The sequence below is a fragment of the Mercurialis annua genome, linkage group LG7 (assembly GCF_937616625.2).
Source record: "Mercurialis annua linkage group LG7, ddMerAnnu1.2, whole genome shotgun sequence".
Lineage (NCBI taxonomy): Eukaryota > Viridiplantae > Streptophyta > Magnoliopsida > Malpighiales > Euphorbiaceae > Mercurialis > Mercurialis annua.
In genome coordinates, this window is record NC_065576.1 from 8,861,039 (window position 1) to 8,883,329 (window position 22,291).

The 22,291-nt window shown below is 35.9% G+C and overlaps 2 protein-coding genes across 3 annotated transcripts; one reads left to right on the top strand and one right to left on the bottom strand.

Annotated features, from left to right (window-relative positions):
- Positions 1-426: 426 nt before the first annotated feature.
- Positions 427-3,123, bottom strand: LOC126655790 (uncharacterized). Of its 2 annotated transcripts, none has more exons than XM_050350090.1 (3): positions 2,666-3,123; positions 1,366-2,117; positions 427-1,291 (listed from the first exon to the last, which is right to left on the bottom strand). In XM_050350090.1, exons 1-3 carry the CDS (start codon positions 2,951-2,953, stop codon positions 841-843), a joined length of 1,491 nt encoding a protein of 496 aa, XP_050206047.1. In that variant the 5' UTR covers positions 2,954-3,123; the 3' UTR covers positions 427-840. The 2 variants fall into 2 exon arrangements, with proteins under 2 accessions (XP_050206047.1, XP_050206048.1); XM_050350091.1 differs by having other exon boundaries at positions 1,057-1,277.
- An 11,256-nt stretch (positions 3,124-14,379) lies between these two features.
- On the top strand, positions 14,380-15,711 carry LOC126656726 (uncharacterized). The gene has a single exon (XM_050351330.1). It carries the CDS (start codon positions 14,380-14,382, stop codon positions 15,709-15,711), a length of 1,332 nt encoding a protein of 443 aa, XP_050207287.1.
- Positions 15,712-22,291: the final 6,580 nt, after the last annotated feature.

The following is a 22,291-nucleotide window of genomic DNA, read 5'->3' on the forward strand; positions in this document are numbered from 1 at the left end:
GTATGTTTGAAATACTGTGCATATTAATTTTTTGATAGAATTTATGATTTTGATTAGTATATATTTTATTTGATATTTGTAGGACGGTCATTCTTCAAGTTAGTTGGCAACTTCTCCTTTCATTTCAGGGGCATCATACCATTACCAAGCATTGTGCTTTCTTTTACAAGATTGATTTTGAAGTGCACTGATTACAATGTTGAGAATCATTTTTGGAATTTTGGTTATTAGTTTTAATGAAAGACATATTAGTGGATTATTGTTTAGAATGATTTATGAAAATTTTGGTTATCAATTTCAATGAAAAGCATTTTAATCTATAAATATGTTTATTCAAGTAGTATATAATTGGTGTAATCAAAATTATTGGTCATTTAAATAGAATTTATATATCAGAACAAAAAAACGTTTGGGGCAGTTGAAATATAACTATAAAAAAATGCTTTTGGGGCGGTTATAACCGCACCTAAATAAATGATATGTCAATATTAAAAAATGGTTTGGGGCGGTTCTAAAACCGCCCCTACACATGCAAGTAAATAGGGGCGATTAAAACCGCCCCTATAACCCGCCCCTATAATTTAAAGTTACCCCGGCAGTTGTTAAAACCGTCCCTGTTTTGTAGTGGCGCCCGGGAAAACGGCGTTTTAAGGGCGGCTCCCGAAACGGACCTATCACCTGTAGGGGCGGTTAAAACCGCCCCTACAAGCAAAAAATACCGCCCCCATAGAGCTGTTTTGTTGTAGTGTAAACCATATGGTTTCGCCTATTTTCCGTTTCAGCGTTTATGTTTCCGTGCTTTTACATGACAAGTTCATCAGCCTACTAAATGTGAAAATGTCATAACTGATGAGAAAGAAGAGCTTTTTCATCATTATCATCCATCTCAACCTCTTTCAATTCCGAAATGTGCAGCGAGGAATGTTCTTCTCTCGGAATAGACGAATCTGCCTCGAGTTGTTGCATCTCCGACTCTATCAAGGCGTTCATTCTCGCCCGCTCTCGGTCTCTCGGATATGTGCAGTAAAGGAAAGAATAGATGGAACAACATATTGCCATCGGAACGCCGATTGCTGTATAAAGCGCCTTGGCAAGAGATGCAGCATTGTCTCTATCTGTTTCAACTTTCATAGTTTCTGATGAGGCTTTGGGAGTTTTATAACCATAAACATGCTGAGCCAAAATTCCAACTATAGGAGGAGCAAATGAAGCCAGTACCGATTCCAATGATCGATCCAATGCGTAGATACTTGTTCGAGACTTTTCTGGAACTATTTCTGCAAATATTGGACTGTACATCACATTAGAAAAACATCAGAAATCTCAATTTCTTCAATTCGGGTACAATTGAAATGAAATACTTACTTGTTCGTTGCGGCACCATTCCAAGATATGCATAGTCCCATGATGAACAACACCAGACCATGCGAAACTGCTGAGGACGGATCATCAGGCAACACCAACAACAGAATTGCAGCTAAAGGAATAGCCGAGCCAGAGCTAATCTGCGATAGGCTTATCCTGCCAGAATTCGGAAAGCGTTTAGCAAGAATGTCTCCCATCATTCCTCCGAATAGGCCGCCAATAGAACTACCAATTTGAAAAAGAGTTAAGAGGAATGCAGTTTTCTCATGAGAGAAGCCAACAAGTTCTAACCACATTGCTGTAAATGACAAAGCAAACCAAGGAAATGATCCAGACACACCTTGAGCTATGAGTATTTGAAAAGATGGTATCTTTAAAATCATTTTCGCTTCTTTGATCAAATCCTTCATTTCTGATACAAAAGACTGAAGGTTGGTTTGGTCCTTCGATCTTTTATCCGTATCAGAAAAACATGGATCGTTGGCGAATAGTCGAACCAGAATACCAACTACTACACTTAGTAGTCCAACCAAATGGAAAGAAACTCTCCAGCCAGAGATACCCATGAATGATTTTGAAGCTATAAGAACAGAACATAATCCTCCAAGAATCGACCCGAGATTGCTAGTTAGATGCAACCATCCAAATGCCGTACCACGATTGGTTTCATCGGTAGAATCAGCAACAAGAGACTGAATTGCAGGAAGAACTATAGCTAGTCCAATCCCATTTAAACCTCTTGATACCGCCACCTAATTAACCGAATGCGATAGCATTGTCAGCGATACCTATACAGGAGATAGAACCCAAAAAATGAAAAACACTGCAGATTCTAGATGCAATTGTAACTATTTTTTGCTTTAATGATCATACAACAATCTATTAAAATTGTAAACTCATACATTTTAAATGCTTACTCATAAAAAAATATGCATTTTATATAGACAGAAAAGTAAATCTTTAACACTTGCTTTAAAACTTCTTAAAGCCAACCATCTTGCACGGAAACTTATCAAGTCCTACATTTCGTTTACGAAAAGACTTCAGAAATTCCGAAACTCTACATTTACGATCTGAAATAGGGATCCAATCCTTTATGCAATTCAGACAAAGTGTTGTAAATCACTCCATAATTGGTCAAGCATGAATTAGCATATAAAGCAGTCAAATAAACCATAAAAATAACCCAAAAATGGTAAATTTTTAACAGCTTAGACATAAACTCCACAAGAATCTACAACCTGGGTATTGCAATAAATTTCATAACAAACAAAATGGACCAAAAAAACAAGAGAAAAACCTGCAAAAATGTAGAAGAAACAGCAACAAGAAAAGTGGCAGCAGCCCAGAGAAAAGCTCCAACAGCAATAACATGGGCTCGATTATGGTGGGAAGCGAGATAAGCAGCTAATGGGTAGCACAGAGTTTGAACAATGGATCTAAAGAGAGTTAGTGAACCAAGACCAGTTGGGTCAATATGTAAAGCAGCACCCACTTCGTTATAAACTCCTGGAAGTAATGATTCGTCAGCTTTTTCCATGATTCCTGCTAGATTTACTAGAACTAATGTCAGTGTTTCTTGTTTCATTTTGAAGATCCTGTCTGTGTTGATTGTTTTAGTTCCGAGAACTGGGGAGGTTGTAAGTGACGTTGACTTGGATGGGGAATGGACTCTGTGTTTTTTAGGTTTTACGGGTGAGGTTTGGTGATTTGGCGATGGTTTAAATTTGAAGTCTTTGATTGGGTGACTATGGATTTTACTTTTGTTGTCTTAAATGTATTTATTAAAAAAAAATCTACCCAAGGTGCAAATTTGGTATAAATTTGTACTTTGATAGTAATGGTGTTCTCCAACGTTTTGATTTAAGCAATGGATAATTAGTATATTTACTAATTTTATGGGCAAATCAGTCTGAAGTTGGTGATTATAGTTGATTAATTATATTTTTAAAAATTAGCTTATAAGTTATGGAATAAATTGGCAATTTAAAAGGGCAATTAGCTTAAAAGTTGAGAAAGCAAATTGAAAGAATGAAGTTAATTGACCATAACCACCAAATTTAAGACTTATTTTTTCATAAAATTAATTTATATTCTAATTGCCTAGTGTTTTCAAGTTGAGGGGAAAATTGTTATTTAAGTCTCGACGTTTTTATAAATCAAGTTACATATATTTTATAATAAAAAGTAACAATTTTATATTTCAATATGGTAAATATTCATTAATTTGTCGTAAAAATAAGGATTCATTGCAAAAATAATCATGAACTATCACAAACTTTTAAAACTAGCAAAATCAGTTACCAAATTTAGTTTTACAAATCAGAAGTTTTTCACCAAAAAATAGCTTTCCGAATTCAGTTTCCAATATGGCAAATATTCATTAGTTTGTCGTAATAATGTATCTCATTCTCTCGCCAAGAATACCATACATCGACGCAACATTTCACCGAGTTTCTCCGCTTTTTATTCATAGACTAACTGATTTCTTGAGAACCAAATTTATCATTAAACATAATAAAGAGGGTGACAACATCCTTTTTAGGTATAACTGGCTGAACAATAGAGCCTAATTGAGTTTTAGAATCATCCACATACTTCACTCAGTGCCCGAGTGGAGAAGATATCCACAACCCTTGAACCCAAGCACACTTCATAAGGACATGTATTAGAGATTGTTTTTCTTATCTCAACACCTTAAACAAAATAAGTTGCACAAAACACATTTATGTCAAAGGACCTAGAACCACATAATGACAGTATGAAAAATCCGCCAAAAAAAATGTTTAACCTTAAACATTATTACATATATATTTCATCTTCTACTCCTCTACACACGTAGCTTCTTCTCATTGGAGTATTGCTGAATATCATGAATTGACGAGTTAGAGTTAGTTAGCTGTAGTCTGTTAGTATGAGTTGTACATGTTTAGCTTGTGTGTTAAGCTTCCAAATGTAACTAGTATAAATACTAGCTTAGTACTTCATAATTCTTTTTAATGAGAATCCGAGTTTATTAACTCAATATGGTATCAGAGCATTTTTGTTCTTTTTCTCGGCAGTAACTGTCAATTTTCTCTTCTTTTCTCATCACTTTCTTAACTGCCAAACATATTCTTTCTCTCTATTCTTTTCATATTTCCGCAAATAAATTACAGATTCTTAATCTTCTCACATTTCTCTATCTTGCGATAGTACAATCATAGATTTCAACAAGATTTGATAGATCAAAACCAGCATTTCAATGGCTGCTACTAACACAACTAATGTATGGAGATAGGAGGAGAGTCCTTCTAGTCCGTACTATGTTCATCCAAGTGAGAACACATCAATCTCCTTGGTTTCACCTATACTAATGGAACAAACTATCACTCTTGGTCAAGAGGCATGAAAATGGCATTAATTGCGAAGAATAAGAAATGTTTCATTGATGGAACATTTGCTGTACCAAGCAGAGACAACTCTATGTTTAATGTTTGGGAGAGATGCAACAATCTGGTATTATCATGGATTTACAACTCAGTGAGTCCGGCAATTCATAAAAGCATTGAATGGATTGACAGTGCCTTGGAAGCATGCCTTGATCTACAGTCTCGATTTTCCGAAAGTGATGCTTATAGAATTTCTGATATTCGGGAAGAATTATATACTTTTAAACAGAACACATTATTTGTTGTTGAATTAATATTATACTCACCTTATGGAACTATGGAATGGATTGTCAAATTTGAGACCCACTCCCCACTGCAAATGCAACCCACAGTGTCAATGTGGTGCATTGGTAACTATTTAAGATTACATAGAATGTAATTATGTCATCAGATTCTTGAAGGGATCAAATGAGAACTTTATTACAATCAAGTCTCAGATCCTGATGATGGAACCTTTGCCTAAGATTAACGGAGTTTTTTCAATGGCAATACAATATGAAAGACAGTTTGGTATTCCTGTTGCTATTGTCACGACCCATTTTCATGAATCGTGACCGACGCTAGGGTATGGGTAATGTAGTACCAAAACCCGTAGCTAGCCTTTCGGTTAACATACAATTATAATAAACCTGCAAGAAAACCAATGCTCAGGGGCAACCGAGACTTCAGCCCAATTCTAGCAGTTATAATATTCAATAATTGATATTATAAATACTCGTTCAACTACGAGTCTCCAATATGGCATAAAAGCAAACAGAGTAAACAATATAAACATGCCAAAGCAATAGATCCAGTCGGACTAATTCGACAAACAACTGTAATAAAATAAAGACGTATAGTCAACTACTGCAGTCTAAGAATAAAATCAGTTTAATAAACTTTATAAAATAAAGTAAAACCTCCGAGAAAATAAAGAATCGGAGAGCAGTTGACTCGCTCAGATCATAACCCTGGGAAAAATTGGGAAAACAACGGAGTCAGATATACTGAGATGAGTTTATACCACTATTTACATTTATCAAGTGGAAAACGTTTAAAACTATTTAAAACATTTAATAACGATATTACGAATAATAGTTGGAACCCTAATCCATAATTCTAAATGATAAACATAATCCAACAGGCCTGGTCCCGAGAGCTGAGCTACACCGAGTTACCACTGACTACACTTTTACTATATTCAGAGTCCCGAGAGCTGTGCTACACCGAGTTACTCTATTTGGTCCCGAGAGCTATGCTCACACCGAGTTACCACATTTCCATATATACCTTACCCAGATCATTACCGGTGCGCACGCAGTCCTAATGATACCCATTAGGTAGCATGTTCCAACTAAGAGTCATAATATAAAAACAGCTCGCAATATACGTACAGTATATATATTTAATATTAAAATAACAATTTAGTTAATAAAGCGGTAAATAGTAAGTACAAACTCACAGCTTGCTAATCCACGTGATAACTCCTGGCAAGCAACCTAAACTCGGTTCCCCTCAAAAGCATGAAAGCTCGACGAGTCTAAACAAACATAAATCATTATTAAAACGGACCCTAACTCTAGAGAGTACTAGACACCACATAGGACTAGCACAAACAACACGTCAAGGTAAAGCCAATTAGAGTAAACACAATACTCAGATAATTAAGTCATAACAAGTCAAGCATATTGAGTCCCCGCTTTAAAATCCAATTCGAAAAATATTACTTAAATAACATTAAATAATAAAGCGATCCAATTTTCAAAATAATGGGTTAGCCGAGTCACCGATAACCACCAAACTAACCTCACATGTCGGGCGACCCAAGTCTAGCTTGACCCAATTATTTTATCAAATTATAAACCAGAGTTTATAATCCCGAAAATAACTTTGATAAAATAAATATCTTTATATCCAATTATAAACCATAGTTTATAATTATAAAAACAATTTTGATAAAATAGTAATCAAAATTATAACGGAACTCAATAGCTTAAAGTTCAAGTAACCCAAGTTACAAACCAAAACTTGCTTAAATAAGTTTAAAAAAACCTCAGAGGATTTAGCCAATTTGATATTTGAAATCAAATTTAATTACTCATTTTAAATTTACTAAATTATAAATCAAACAAAAATCTAAAAGTTATCCTCGAATAAGCTTTTAGAAAGTTTAGGGGCTAAATTATAAATTAGCCAAAATGTCATGCCAAATTGATATTAAAATCAAATATAATTACCCGAGTAATTATATAAATTTAAGTTATAAAATATATGTCGTTTTCAATTTACCAATTTATAAATCGAAACAAAACCAAAGTTAAATAAAAATCAAATAATAAACAAAGGTTATTAATTAACATTTAACTTAATGGATTAATTATCAAAAAACCAATTTTATGAAAAGCCAAGTTGACCTTTTTGCCCAACTCATCAATTTGAAACAAACAACCCCGCCAACTCATTACCATTGCCGAATCCAATTCTCATAACAAAAGCTTCATTACAGAAACCATGAAATTCAAACTCCCAACCATCAAACTTTCAACTAACAACCTTCATAATTCTATAACAAACCAATCTAACAAGATCCTAACAAACCCAACACCATGATAAAGAAAAAGCTCAACAATTTAAAAGAACAAATTGCACCCACTGTCATCGTTATCAATTTGAATTTTGACAAAAAATTCTTTACAGCAACTCCAAACTATATTAACAAACTTCAATAAATTATTAAAGATCAAAGACAAAAGAGACCAAATCAATACTATAATTAATATAACAACAAGAAGCATATCCCAAAGATTCCAACAATATAAGAACAAAGAATTTGACGTACAGATCATAGATAACAAAGCTGATGATTTCAGGGATGATATGAGTGATTGGGACGATAAACATGGCCTTAGACAATGCTAGAACGAACATAAGACAAGTCACGAACTGAAAACGATAAGTAACGAATATCAAAGGAAAAGACGTTAAACTCTTACCGGAATCGCAAAGCGAAAGGGAAGGATTTGGATGAGAGTTTTCATAGCGTTTTAAGGTGATGAGACGGCTAGGGTTTAGGGAAAATTAGGTTTAGAAGAAGAGCAAAACGTGCAGCAGAATTATATATATAGAGAGAGTTGAAAAAAAACGCGTAAGGACAGTGCACGTTCGTGCACTCTGCGTGTGCGTTCGCACACTGCTCCGATGCCTCCCAAATTTTGATCTAACGGTCAACTTTTTGTCGTTCACAGCATATCCAAAAATGAGCCCGATCCAACGGTGAAATTGGGAGATACGGATGTTTTGTCAAAACATGTCAGATTCAGAAGGCACACGAACACAACCTCGATTATAATCCGGATACAAATCAAATCGCTAGTGAAAACTCACACGAAACATGTGACACATACAAGATACAGCTCCAACCCTAATTAAAGTTTCACACTTGCTAAGTACACCGTTAATAATACGAAACTAAGTCGGAAACACAACAAAACCATGGCGGAAAAATACAGGATATTACAGCTACTATGATCGAACCAAATGTATTCTATGCCAAAAAACAAATGGGGAATATATTGTTGCCAAAACGTCAGTTTGCTGCAGGTAATAGCACTATGACTTTTGATGCTGGTAATCAGAAGAAGGCATACAATCTTGGACAGAAGAAATTCTACAACCAAGGAACACAGGGTCTCAAATGTACTTACTGTGGTATGACGAACCATACTGTGGATAATTGCTATAAAAATCATGGTTATCCACCAGGCTTTAAGTCTAAAGGAAAACAAATCCAGAGCTATGCTAATCAAGTTAATTAAGTCAGATAACACTATGATGGGCACAATAGCACAAAATGTGGAGAATCTGAGAATTGCAGATAATGAGCATGGACAAGGGCAGGATAATATGATTCATATGACCTCAGAGGAATATGCAGCATTAATGCAGCAAGTGAATTTCTCCGTGAAAGCCAACAGTCAATCTAATGTTAACACCAATTCTACTTCTTTTAATCCAGTTCAAAATGATCAAGGTAAAGTCTCTTCCTCATGCTCAGTATATTCTCATTTGCATAAAGACACTTGGATTGTGGACTCTGGAGCCACCAATCATATAATTTGTTCTTTAAATTTTTTTTTGAATTATAAAAGAGTTTTCAACGTTTTTGTGCATTTGCCAAATGGTCAAAAAATCCCAGTTGAACACATTGGAACAGTACACCTCTCCTTTTCTTTCATTCTTACTAAAGCCTTACACATACCTCAGTTTTCATTCAACCTTATTTCCACTAGCCAGTTAACAAATTCTCAGAGATATTATGTTCTCTTACATTATAATAATTGCTTTATCCAGGATCTCCATACCTCGAGGATGATTGGTTTAGCTAAGAAAATACAAGGACTATATCACTTAGTCAAGCCATTCACTGCAACCACAAAAATGGCTGCATCTACCTTCAAAACCCCTATTGATTCTTCTCAGATGTGGCACTTCAGACTTGGACATCCATCTACTCGAAGACTCAAGTTGCTACAAGCTTCTAATCCAAACAGTACTTTACCTGTTAATGATCATTGTGAAATATGTCACTTAGCTAAACAAAGAAAGTTGCCTTTTCCAACTAGTGACACAATTGTCAAAAACATTTTTGATGTAATCAGTGTAGATATATGAGGACCATCCAAAACTGTTTCTCATAATGGTCATAGGTATTTTGTCTCTATTGTAGACGGTAAAAGCAGGTTTACCTGGATATCTTTGTTAAAATCCAAATCAGAGGTTCAATCCTTTCTACAGCAGTTCATTGTTTTTGTTAATACTCAATTTGGAGTACAAGTTAAGTGTGTGAGATCAAATAATGGTTTGGAGTTCAATATGTCTGTCTTTTATCAAACATATAGTATTATTCACCAAAAGATTTGTGTTTATACCCCACAACAGAATAGTATAGTTGAAAGGAAACACCAGCACATCATGAATGTGGCTAGATCTATGAAATTTCAGTTCAATTTACCAGTTACATTCTGGTCTGAGTTTGTTACTCATGCATTACATCTTATAAATAAAATACCTTCCCCTCTTCTTGATAACAAAACTCCCTTTGAAATACTCTATCAAAATCCACCAAAGTTTGATAATCTAAAAACCTTTGGCTGTTTATCCACTATTTCTGATTTAAGATCAAAATTTGATTCGAGAGCTATTCAATGTGTATTCATTGGATATCCCTCTTATATCAAAGGTTTTAAACTTTACAATTTACAAACAAAATGCATTTTCATTTCCAGACATGTAAAGTTTTATGAAAACATATTTCCTTTTAAACAAATTTCAATACAAATCATTGATCAACTTGTTCATTTAGTTCATAATTCAAATTTTAATGCAACTGATTCTTATATTGATCATGATGTTGTTACTACACCTGTATCATTTATTCAAAACCAACCTACACAATTACCATCCTCACCTCCTTCTGTTCTTTCAAACCCTGCCACAATACATGTGGCTTCTTCTCATTAGAGTATTGCTGAATATCATGGATTGATGAGGTGGAGTTAGTTAGTTGTAGTCTGTTAGTATGAGCTGTATATGTTTAACTTGTGTGTTAAGCTTCCAAATGTAACTAGTATAAATACTAGCTTTGTATGTCATAATTCTTTTTAATGAGAATCAGAGTTTATTAACTCAATAAACATCACATCAATCTTCTATATATTTTTTGTGTGATCGAATATAGAAATCAAGAAAGGACAACCTTAATGGTGAGATAGAAGTAATTGTTGACACACATAATAAGCTCCCCTTACTGTATATTTTTTATTTTTTATATGAGTTCGTCGAAGAATGTTTTTCGCGAAGCAGTAGCTCAAAAGTATCTTCAAAATTACATCAAATCATTCACATAAAAAGAATTTCAAAAAAAAAATTACAAAACCCATATGATTGTCCCCCTAATTTGAACCATTGATCGTAAACGCAAAATCGTCTATTACATTCACAATCATTTATGACATGCTTAGAAAATCACATTTCGTATATTATCCCACCATAATCAAAAGTGGTAATTTCATCCATACCCATTTACCCACCTATAACCACCCATACCCACCTATTATATAAAAGATATGAGTCATAAAAGGATAGTTATTTGTTAAATGGGTAATAAATAAATGAAAATCTTTCAACCCATTAAGATAAGGATAATAAAAGGGTTTGACATGGGTACCCATACTCTATCCATAATAAGTCAGTAGACAAATTTTGGGTTAAATGACATTTCAATTTGAAAGTATTTGAATTTTTTAAAATATCAAATAAACTTTAAATTTTAAAAACAATGTTCTAAAGTCGTATTAATTTTTTTTTTCCGAAAAGAAATTTTCCAGAATTTTTTTTTCCATAAAATAAATTTTTTCTGTTAAATATTTTTTCCAGAATATAATTTGTTCAGATTTTTTTTAGAGAATGTTTTTCCTAGAAATTGTTTTTTGGAAAATTGTTTTTTCGAATTCTTTTTTCGGAAAATATTTTATTCCAAGAAAAAAATTTCGGAAAACTTTTTTGTTGGAATTTATTTATTTTTTTGGAAAATTGTCATAATATCTTTAAAAATTTCTCTCTAAAATTTATTAATTCCTACAAAATATATAATTAAAATTTAATAAAATTTAAATTTTTAAAAATGAATATTTTAACATTGTACATATAAAAATGGGTTAGTGGAGAGGTTAGGGTTAGATAGAATTATAAGGGTATGAGTACTCATATAAAATTAAAACAGGTCATAAAAAGATATATTACCTATTTATAACTCTATCCATATTAACCCCATTCATAACCATCTAAACCCATCCATTTACCGCCTCATAGTGGCCACCGCCTCTACCATAGTTAACTCATTGCCGCCTCTTCTAGAGACCCTAACGCCGGCTCTTCCACTTCTGTTGTTGATGTTTCTACTTTGCTACCATCGCTGACATTTTCTTAAAATGATTTCTTAAAAATTGATTGAACTTCATGATTAAACTTACAAATTAGAGCCAACAAAAATAATGCTACTAATCAAAGCTAATAGATACTGCTAATCAAAGCCAAAAATGCTATTGTCATCATCATTTTAGTAAATTATAATATTCAAAATTAATCGAAAATAAATTGAAAACAAATATAAATTTTTGTGGATTTAATTTTTTAACTGCACCTCTTTTTAAGGAAGTTTTAATGGTGGTGATGATGGCCGATAACGGCAAAAATAATTCACGATATAACTGTAGCATCATTTTTGCAGTTTTTTAAACAGTCAGACATTATTTTATAATAAAAAATATCAACTAGTATTATTGAAATTATTTCGATAATTAATAGATATTTATTTTAAAAGATTAATATCATCATATACTACAAATTTTCGCGTTTTTTTCAATTTAAGCACATAACTACAAAATGTCACATTGCTAATAGAACAATCTTTCATTATTTGGCATATAAATGTTTAAAACGACATCATTTTGATCATCCATGAAGCCAAAAACGATATCATTTTTATATAAAATGTATGACGGTTATAGAATGAATAGTTTAAAAAGATTATGCTAATAAATGAGACAAATTATAGTTTGTGCTTAAAACAAAAAAAATACGTAAAACTTTATACTATAATATGGTGGTATTGAACTTATTTTAAAAGCAATACGAAAGCACATGAAAAAACAATATAGGTGCTAAAAATCGATTTATGCTATTTTGTCAACCATTAGAAAATTAGGACCTAAACTCAAGGGAGATAGAGTGGGACCTAAGAATGATGTGCTCTCATATAAGCTGACTCATTTGCCATGATTCCATTTTTATGGGCCAATAAGGGAAATTGGCATGATGAAGAGAGAGCAAGCATCATTATAGAAACACATGAGGCCCCACTCAGCCCCTTTGTCTCTATTGCACTTTCTCAATGTCAAGGCCCTTTTCAAATTCTTTACTAGTATTGTATTTCCAAGAGTGTTATTTCTAAATATTGTAATCACAAATATTTAAATTTTCCTAATCAATACTTTTCTTACTAACCCACTAGACGGTCTAGTTGTGATTTAGAAGTCGAATTGGACCGGCCGGTTATACTAGTCGAATCAGAATTAATCAACTACCTAATCTGATCTATTCTAAAATTTCGAAACTCGGTCAATTTTCTACTATTTGTATTTTTAAGAGTGTTATGACTAAAAATCGCAAGCACAAAATTTCCTACTTCTCCACTAACCCACTAGACTAATTAGCCATGATTTAAAAATATGGATGCACCGACTGGTTGAACCAAAATCAACCAGCTGCCTAGTTCTATTTACACTAAAATTCAAAAGTTCAGTTCAACCGAGCAGAATTGGATGAACCTGCGGTAGAACCGGTGATTGACCGGCTTGAACCGATGATTGTCCGGCTTGAACTGGCGGTTGAACCGTTAGACCCTAACCCATGTTTAAAATTTATCTTTAGGTATAATTTATTAAATCTGTTGAATTAGAAATCGGTATAGTACGTCCGTCGATTCGATTTTTAAAATACTGCTATCTAGTGGGCAATATTTTGGGATGGGCATCCATCGATTTTATTATTAAATTAATAGTTCTGTTCGCAGGAAAATATTTCCAAACTCGAATCTTTGAATTTATAGATGGGTACTGTGTGGATCGATGCTTTAACCGGTTCGGTTCGAAAAGTTGAACAGGGTTTGACTTATCTAAATTAAAACATTAATCTGGAGGTTAAGAAACCCAGGCGAGATTATTGTTTGAACTACTCCTACTCCTAAGTTAACAACCGCGGGGGTTGAGGATAGAAAAGCACAGGGCTTTGAAGTTGTATTTGTTTGATTGATTTGAGTTGTGGTTAATACAAACCTAAAGCTAGCTATTTATAGGGGACAAACCCTAAAATAGAAAACCTAGTCTAGTGAGATACAATCTCTTATTTAGATAATACTAAATTAAATAATTAAGATAATGACTAAAAATAAGATAATGACTAAAAAAAATAACTATTAAGCTAAGATAGGAACAAAAGGATAGTTGATGGCTTTTGGGCTCAAAAAACCTGAATTAGCCCATATGAGCTCTTTTTGGGTCAGTGCAAACAAGTTCATACTAAATTATAAATTTTAATTGATTTGATTAAAAATAAAAAAAAGTTAATTTGATTTGATTAAATTCGATACCATCATCATTATATCAGATTTTGCAAAAACATGACATGAATATTTTGGTAGTAAAACTATTCAGTATCATAAGCACTGTTTTGATTCTTAAGTTCTGCAAAATACTTTTTCCTTCTAATATTATTGTAGGAAAAATAAAAAAATAAAGTACAAACACTATGGAAGTAAGAATTATATTTTAAAACAACTAATAAAGTAAACAAACTATAGAATAATTGGTTAACAAAATCTCTCCCGTCTCACGTGGAGTTTTCTCTCTCTACTCTAGGTTTTCTAGGGTTAGGGTTTTTTCTTCGTTTTCTGAAGATTTTCTATCGGTTTCTCGATTCCTGGACGCCTCTTGTGTGCGTTTGTGTTGGATTTAGACATACTTTACAATTGCTGGGTGAAAGGAAGATGGATGAAGGGTTAGCCGAAGCATGTTCCCAGTTACGCCTAACCGAGGATGAGCAGATTACCATAACTCTTGAGGATGTTGTTGATGATTATGCGGAAGAGAAAGCGGAGTTAAGTCTGGTTGGAAAGTTGTTGACAAGAAAACCTTATAATCTGAACCATCTTAAGAACGCGATGCTGAGCGCATGGAAACTTACGAAAGGTGTTATTATCAGAGATGTTGGGGATGAACTTTTTGTTTGTGAATTTTTTTCCAAGAACGATAGGTGCAGAATTATGGCTGATGGTCCATGGAATTTTGATAAGCAATTGATATTGCTTGAACCTATGTCGGGTAATATGCAGCCTAACAACATGATTTTAAAACTCTGTCAGGTCTGGGTTAGAATTTATAACCTTCCCATGAACTGCAGGGGCAAAGCTGCTATTAGTAAGATTGGGACAAAAGCGGGGAGAGTTCTTGAGGTGGATGGAGATAAGGGAGATAGTAATCGCTACGAGAGAGTCAGGGTTCAGTTAGACGTATCAAAACCGATCATTAGAGGTACGAAAGTCATTAATCCGCTCGGAGATATATGTTGGATCCCATTCAAATACGAAAGAATTCAAAACTTTTGTTATTGGTGTGGCTTGCTGGATCACTTGGTAGCTGACTGTGAGGAGAAGCCGGAGGAAACGGAGGTGTCTGAGTGGCCCTATGGACCAACGTTACGAGCTACCCCCCGTAAACGCAACTTAATGGGTAACAAATTAGGTTATAACATGAAGAACAGGGTTGGAGAGGGTATACCTGGATCGGGGTCCCCAGGGAATAGTGGAAGTTTCACAGGGACAAGAAGGGTGCTGAATCTCAACCCAAAAACAGGAGTTGGGGTAGCGATCAGAGATGGTGAACTGGTACATCAGAATGACGCAGGTTTGCATGAAGAAGCAGAATTGCATGAGATTACTAGCGCAATTAATCAAGATGTGTTGGCTGAAGAAACAAGGGGTCAGCTAGATGGTCTTGTGGATGTATGCATTCACCAAATTCAGTCCAATACCACATCTAACACAGGGGTTAATTTACCTGATTTGGTTGGCAATGTGAAGCCGGCTGCAAAAGGGGTGAAAGAGGGGTCTTGGACCCGGATTAAAACTAGTAGAATGGGTGGAAAATCGGAGGTTGGCAGCTCCAGCAAGAAAGGCATGTCAAAAAGAAATCGGAGTTTACTCCAAGGAGAGGATTCTGATAACCTTTTCTCAAAGAAAGTTAGAGATGGGTTGTCAGAACGGTTCGACAATATTGAGATATCGGCGGAGACTGACGTTCAGTCCCGCCGGATGCAATGAAAATTTTTAGTTGGAACCTCCAAGGATTGGGGAATCCTTGGACGGTGCGGGCGCTTAAATTATTTGTTAAGAATAATTCCCCTGACATTTTCTTCTTAATTGAAACGAAGTTAGTTAAAAGTGAATTTAGTAGTCTTTTTAGAAATTTTGATGCCTTTAATTTTTTTATTGTTGATTCGGTTGGTAGAAAGGGAGGGTTAGCTTTGTTTTGGAGGAAAAACCTGGATGTCACAACCGTAGACTCTTCTACTAATCATGTTGCATTCATGGTAAATGATGGGCCTGCTAATGTCTCTTGGAAAGGCGTGGGTATTTACGGATGGCCTGAAACGCAGAATAAGAATCGGACCTGTGATCTTATTAAACAATTTTGTAGTGCCTCTCCGCAATCCTTACTCTTGTTTGGAGATTTTAATCTCCATCTATCTCAGGAGGAAAAAGATGGTGGTCGAGATAGCGATCAGCGGGAAATGGAAAGATTCAGAGAAGCTATGGATGTTTGTGGGTTAGAGGATTTGGGTCATTCCGGAGGAACATTCACGTGGTCCAACGGGCGAAGCAATGATAATCTCATTCAGATTAGACTAGACAGATTTTTGGCTAGTCTGAAATGGCAGGAAGACTACCCGGGATGGCTTGTGTCACACCTCTCTCGCTACAAATCGGACCATTGCCCTATCCTTCTGAGCACATCGGGCCTGCCTTCTGTTCAAGAGAATAATAGACGAGCCAAAATTTTCCGTTTCGAGCAAATGTGGATGACCCACGATCAGTTTGATGGGGTTGTTGGTTCAGTTTGGAACGGGGTTGCACGGGAGCAGGCTGAGTTTATGGATCGATTGGCAGCTTGTGGGGCTAATTTGAAATCTTGGGCCTACTCCAATTTTGGTTATGTTAATAAACAGAAAAAAGAGAAGCTGGCCGAACTGCTGCTTTTGCAAAACAGTGGCGATTATGCTAAGGACAGAGGTCGGATGGCTGATACTTCAGCTGAGCTGGATGATATTTTGGCTAAGGAGGAGATTATGTGGAAACAACGTTCCCGAGCGGATTGGTTACGAGAGGGGGATCGCAACACTAAGTTCTTTCACAACAAAGCGTCAAATCGTAAGAAAAACAATTTTATACAGCGGATTCGTGACGAGAATGGAGAATGGAAGCATGGGATGGCTGTTAATTCAGTCATAGAGTCATATTATAAGGAGCTGTTTACTTCTTCGAATCCCACAGAGCAGGAAAGGGTTATCGAGTGCGTTGATTCGGTCTTAACAGCCGAGCAGATTGTTGATCTCCAACGTCCGTTTCGAGAAGATGAGATTATTTCGGCGTTGAAGCAAATGGGATCGCTTAAGGCGCCAGGTCCTGATGGCATGCCGGCCCTATTTTACAATTCTTATTGGCACATTATTGGGCGTGATGTAATTTCCTGTGTTCTCGAATTTCTCTCTACTGGAATTATGCCTTGCAGGGTCAATCATACTTTTCTAACGTTGATTCCAAAGGTAGCTGCCCCTGAAACTATGAAAGATCTCCGCCCTATTAGCCTTTGCAATGTTATCTATAAGATCATGGCGAAAGTTATTGCAAACAGGCTTAAATGCGTACTCTCAGACCTCATCGACGAATCGCAAAGCGCCTTTGTCCCGGGCAGATTAATAACTGACAATGCTATGATTGCATTTGAAGTTTTTCATTCTATGGCTAAGCGCTTTCAGGGGAAAGCTGGCTCGGTTGCGCTGAAACTGGATATGAGCAAAGCATATGACAGAGTGGAGTGGAGTTTCATTGAGCGGGTTATGGAGAAAATGGGGTTCCCTATTCACTTTATTAAACTCATTATGGCATGTATTTCGTCTGTGTCCTTCACCTTTTTGATTAATGGCTCGCCATTTGGTCTTATATACCCTCAGCGGGGGCTTCGTCAAGGTGACCCCCTCTCGCCGTATCTTTTTATACTTTGTTCAGAGGGTTTTTCATCGCTTATTAGGAGAGGAATCCACGACAAAGCCATTTCGGGGGGTAGAGTTTGTCGAGGCGGACCTCGCATTAGTCATCTTCTTTTCGCGGATGACAGTGTTTTGTTCATTCGAGCCACGACTAGGGAAGGGCAAGCCTTGAGGGATATCATTCGATCCTATGAGTTGGCTTCCGGTCAGATGATTAATTCAGATAAGTCGGAAATGCTTTTCAGTTCAGGCGTCTCTCCGGAGAATAAAAGAGCACTGCACGGGGTATTGAACTATCGGGTGGTGGGTTGTTTCAAAAAATACCTCGGAATGCCTACGTTGATTGGTCGCTCAAAAAAACCTATATTTGCTTTCTTGCGGGATCGTCTTCATAAAAGAATTATGGGTTGGAAAGAGAGGTTCTTGTCTAAAGCGGGTAGGGAAGTACTCATCAAATCGATTGCTCAATCGATCCCCACCTACATAATGAGTTGTTTTGCCCTTCCGATATCATTTTGTAATGATATGCGGAGTATTATTTCCAAATTTTTCTGGAGCGGTACGGACGATCAGAAAAAGATATCTTGGGTTGGTTGGAACGTAATATGTAAGCCAAAAAAGGAGGGTGGTCTAGGTTTTCGAAACCTTCGTGCATTCAATCTTGCGATGCTCGCAAAGCAAGCCTGGAAATTTATTCAAAACCCGCAGTCTCTTTGTGCTAGAGTCTTCAAGGCGAAGTACCATCCGAACTTCGATTTTCTGCAGGCAAAGGAGAGACGTGGATCGAGCTTCTTGTGGAAGAGTATTATGGAGGGGAAGCAAGTATTAGACTCTGGGCTTGCTTGGAGAGTAGGGAATGGTGAGTCAATTGACGTTGTTGGGGATAATTGGATTTCTTCGTCTAGTTTCATGAAACCGGTTGGCGTTGTGAATGTCTCGGAGGGCTGTAAAGTGAGTTCTTTCCTGAACGCCCAAGGTTCCTGGAACGCTGATAAACTTCAAGAATGCTTTCAGCCATGTGACGTCTCAAATATCCTTAAAATCCCTATCAATAGGAATTTACCTCCGGATAAGTTATATTGGTGCTTCAATAAACATGGCTTTTATTCTGTTAAAACAGGATACTACCAAGCCTGTAAAATTGTGAACAGGAATGTAGCTACCTCTTCATCTAGTTCGACAGGTCACAATTTGTGGTCCAAGATCTGGCGATGCTCCGTTCAGCCAAAGGTTCGCCATTTTCTATGGAGAATATTGCACGAAGCTCTTCCATGCAACGCCAAGCTTGCGAGACGAATCCCTGAGTTGTCCAAAATGTGTCCGAGGTGTGGTGAACGGGAGGAATCTCAGTTACATGCGTTGAAGGATTGCGAGGAAGTTCGTGGGCTTTGGTTGCTGTCCCCACTGAATATTCGGGCTGATAGGTTTAGCTCTAATGATATGGGGGAATGGCTGTCACAGATGTTCAGTTCCCTTAAGGAAGAGGAGGTTCGTTTCTTCATTATGAGTTTGTGGACGATATGGTTAGACCGAAATAATCTCGTCTTTGGTAACCCTCGAAGGCCAGCTGAGATGTTGTTCAGATGTATCATCCCCATGCACTGCAACGATTCAGCTTCTGACCGGATCTCTCATTCTCTCCAGCCCGCAACTCAACTGCGGTGGGAACCCCCTCCGGAAAATGTGATTAAGATAAATACAGATGCAGCTATTTCTGCTAGAAACCACTCGTCGGTTGTTAGCGCGGTCTGCAGGAACTCTTCAGGTACTGTTCTTCGCTGGGGAGTGAAGATGTTACATGGAATTACTGAGGTGGAAAATGCTGAGACTCAAGCTGTGCTTTTTGGAGTTCAGGTAGCTGCAACGATTTCTTGTGACCGGCTGATATGCGAATCAGATGCGTCCAATGTTATTCACAGATTGGAGCACCCTGCTTGTGCAATAGACCCTATTCAACTGATAGTAGATGATTGCTTAGAGGTGGCGAGATCTCGTAACGTGCTGTTCAGACACGTTAAACGACAGTGTAACCAGGTTGCACACGCCTTAGCTAAGTGGGGTATTTTTATCGGAAAAGATTGTATTTCTGACGGGAATGTTCCTTTCCCTGTCAATGAACTTGTTATTTCGTTTGTCTAATCAATAAAGTTCAATCTTTCCTCTCAAAAAAAATAAAGTAAACAAACTTTTCAATAGCTCTAATCAAAATCGAACTCAATTTTACTCAAAACTTTATGATGTAGTTTATTTGGCTTAATTTGATCGACAAATTTTTCAGTATCTCTAATCATAAAAGTTTTAACTGAACCAATGGGAGTTGGTTCAAGTGGTAAGCGGCTTGATATCGCTTAAGTAAGGTCTCGGGTTCGAGTCCTTGTGAATGCAGAAAATTCCCACTGGCAGACTCACCCACCATGCCAGGTGCGCGACGCGGGTCGGATCCGGATTAGTCAGGACAAAGCCTTGGAAACCGGATGGGCTTACAAAAAAAAAAGTTTTAACTGATAAATGCGCATTATAAAATGTGTACATGTGACGAGCATCTAGCAAATCCTGGATTAATTGATGGCAAGTTAATGGTTAACAAAGGAAATGATTTGCAAATTTATATTAGGCCATGCATTAATTCTCTTTTGCATTATTAGCTTATAATGTGGGAAATCCAATAATTTTGAATATTTTTTTCTAAAATCTAATCAAATCATGTTGTTTTAAAAGGGTTTAGTAATCAAATCTGATTTCTATAATAAGTTGAACACATGCCATGAATACAAGTAATTATGTTGCTTTTATTTCATATGGGTCCAAAATTGCATAGCTTCTCTTTTTAAAGTCATTTTTGATAGGCAAAATTCTATAGGTTTATTTGATTTCTATATTATGGTAAATCATCGCCTCACATAATTGCTTAAAATGTATTATTTGAGATAAAAGCAAAATATGGGGTAAATTTCACTTAGTGTCCCTTAGGTTTTAGCATGGTCTCTTTGAAGTCCCTGATTCTTTTTTCAGCCCATTTATTCATTGTCAAATTTCCGTTAAGTTCTTATATATTTTAATTTTTTAGACTTCAGTCCTCAAACTTTTAAATTTCAAGATCTTTCAGTATAATTTGCTAAAAATCAGTTTTGGCTCTTGAAATTTTTAAAATTTTCTACTTTATCCTCAATTTTTTGTTTTCAAAACAATCGAGGATATTGTAAAAATCTACTCACAAGACTTAGATACCATTAAGTGCGAGCCTACTCTTATAAAGACGGAACAAAAGAGCTACTCAAACATCACTATATTTTTGTCTATTATTTCTTGACTCCTTCAACTTCTCATACTCATAAATTACCGAGAGCTAGCAACAAAATCCAAAAGTTCGGATATTAAACTTTCTAGGTCATTAGGGTTACCACGAATTACATAATGATCACTCAATTTTATTTTGTTACAAAATGGTCACTGAACTATACCTTTAATTACAAAGGGATGTCACCCATATAAAACGCATCGTTTTCACACTAAAGTTGTTACAAAAAGAACACTGAACTTTTCATGAATTATAAAAACGTCACTGAGTCATATTTTTTATTATAAAAAGATCACTGAACTATGTCCCTTTTTGTAATAATAGCTTGCCACGTAAGCAAAAATGTTGCATTTTATATGGGTGACATCCATTTGTAACAAAAGGTATAATTCAGTGACCATTTTGTAACAAAATAAAGTTTAGTGATCATTATGTAATTCGAGGTAACCTTAGTGACCTAGAGAGTTTAATATCCCCAAAAGTTCTATGTTCTTAAAATAATAATTCATTACGTTTAAGAGTCAATTTAAACAGGAGGAGGTTAATTTCTACCGCAGTTTTTTGCTTTTTGAAACTTAGGCGAGTCTATTTGCTTCTGGGACTCTAGCGAGTCTGTTTGTTTTTTGGGACTCTAGCGAGTCTGTCTGTTTTTTGGGACACTTTTTGTTTTGGCTTTATTAAGCTTATGTGTTTGTAGAGCAACTTTCATTTTTATCGATAAAATGCGTACAAGGTACAAAAATTATCTTTCATATCTACTGGTAGTATTTTCTCAAACGGTCAACGTTCCAATATCTTGAGACGAGAGATCCTCCCAAAGTTTTCAGCTTATAGGCTCCTTTTACAGATGGTCCTTCAATTAAGTAAGGCCCTTCCCAGTTCGGTTGCAAATATTTTACTCCAGCGTTTCCTATTTCGATTTCGGCGTTCCTTAGTACTAGATCGCCCACTTGGAATTCCTTTGGGTTTACTTCTTTACTGTGATAGCGTGCGGCCTGTTTTTTGTAGGTTTCGGCTCTTATTCCGGCTTAGTTTTTTCTCTCCTCTATTTTGGCTTGATTTTTTTATTCTTCCAAGTAATTTACTCTTACACTCGGCATTCTAATTTCCACTAGTATCACAGCTTTAGTGCCATAGGCGAGCTTAACGGGTGTTTCCTTAGTTCCTTTTCTTGGCGTAGTTCTATAGGCCCATAATACACCATAAAGTTCATTTACCCAATTCCCTTTTACTTCATCTAGCCTTCGCTTGATTTCTTGTACCAAGGTTCAGTTAGTAACTTCTACAATTCTGTTAGTTTGAGGGTGTGCCACCGATGTGAATTTCAAATTAATCA

Bases quoted from the DNA above. Each gene is read 5' to 3' on its own strand.
- LOC126655790 (XM_050350090.1), bottom strand. From the start codon at position 2,953: ATGAAACAAGAAACACTGACATTAGTTCTAGTAAATCTAGCAGGAATC. The intron at 2,118-2,665 runs GTTTTTCTCTTG...TCGGTTAATTAG, and splicing joins TTTCTTCTACATTTTTGCAG to GTGGCGGTATCAAGAGGTTT. The intron at 1,292-1,365 runs GTAAGTATTTCA...TGTGATGTACAG, and splicing joins AATGGTGCCGCAACGAACAA to TCCAATATTTGCAGAAATAG.
- LOC126656726 (XM_050351330.1), top strand. From the start codon at position 14,380: ATGGATGAAGGGTTAGCCGAAGCATGTTCCCAGTTACGCCTAACCGAG.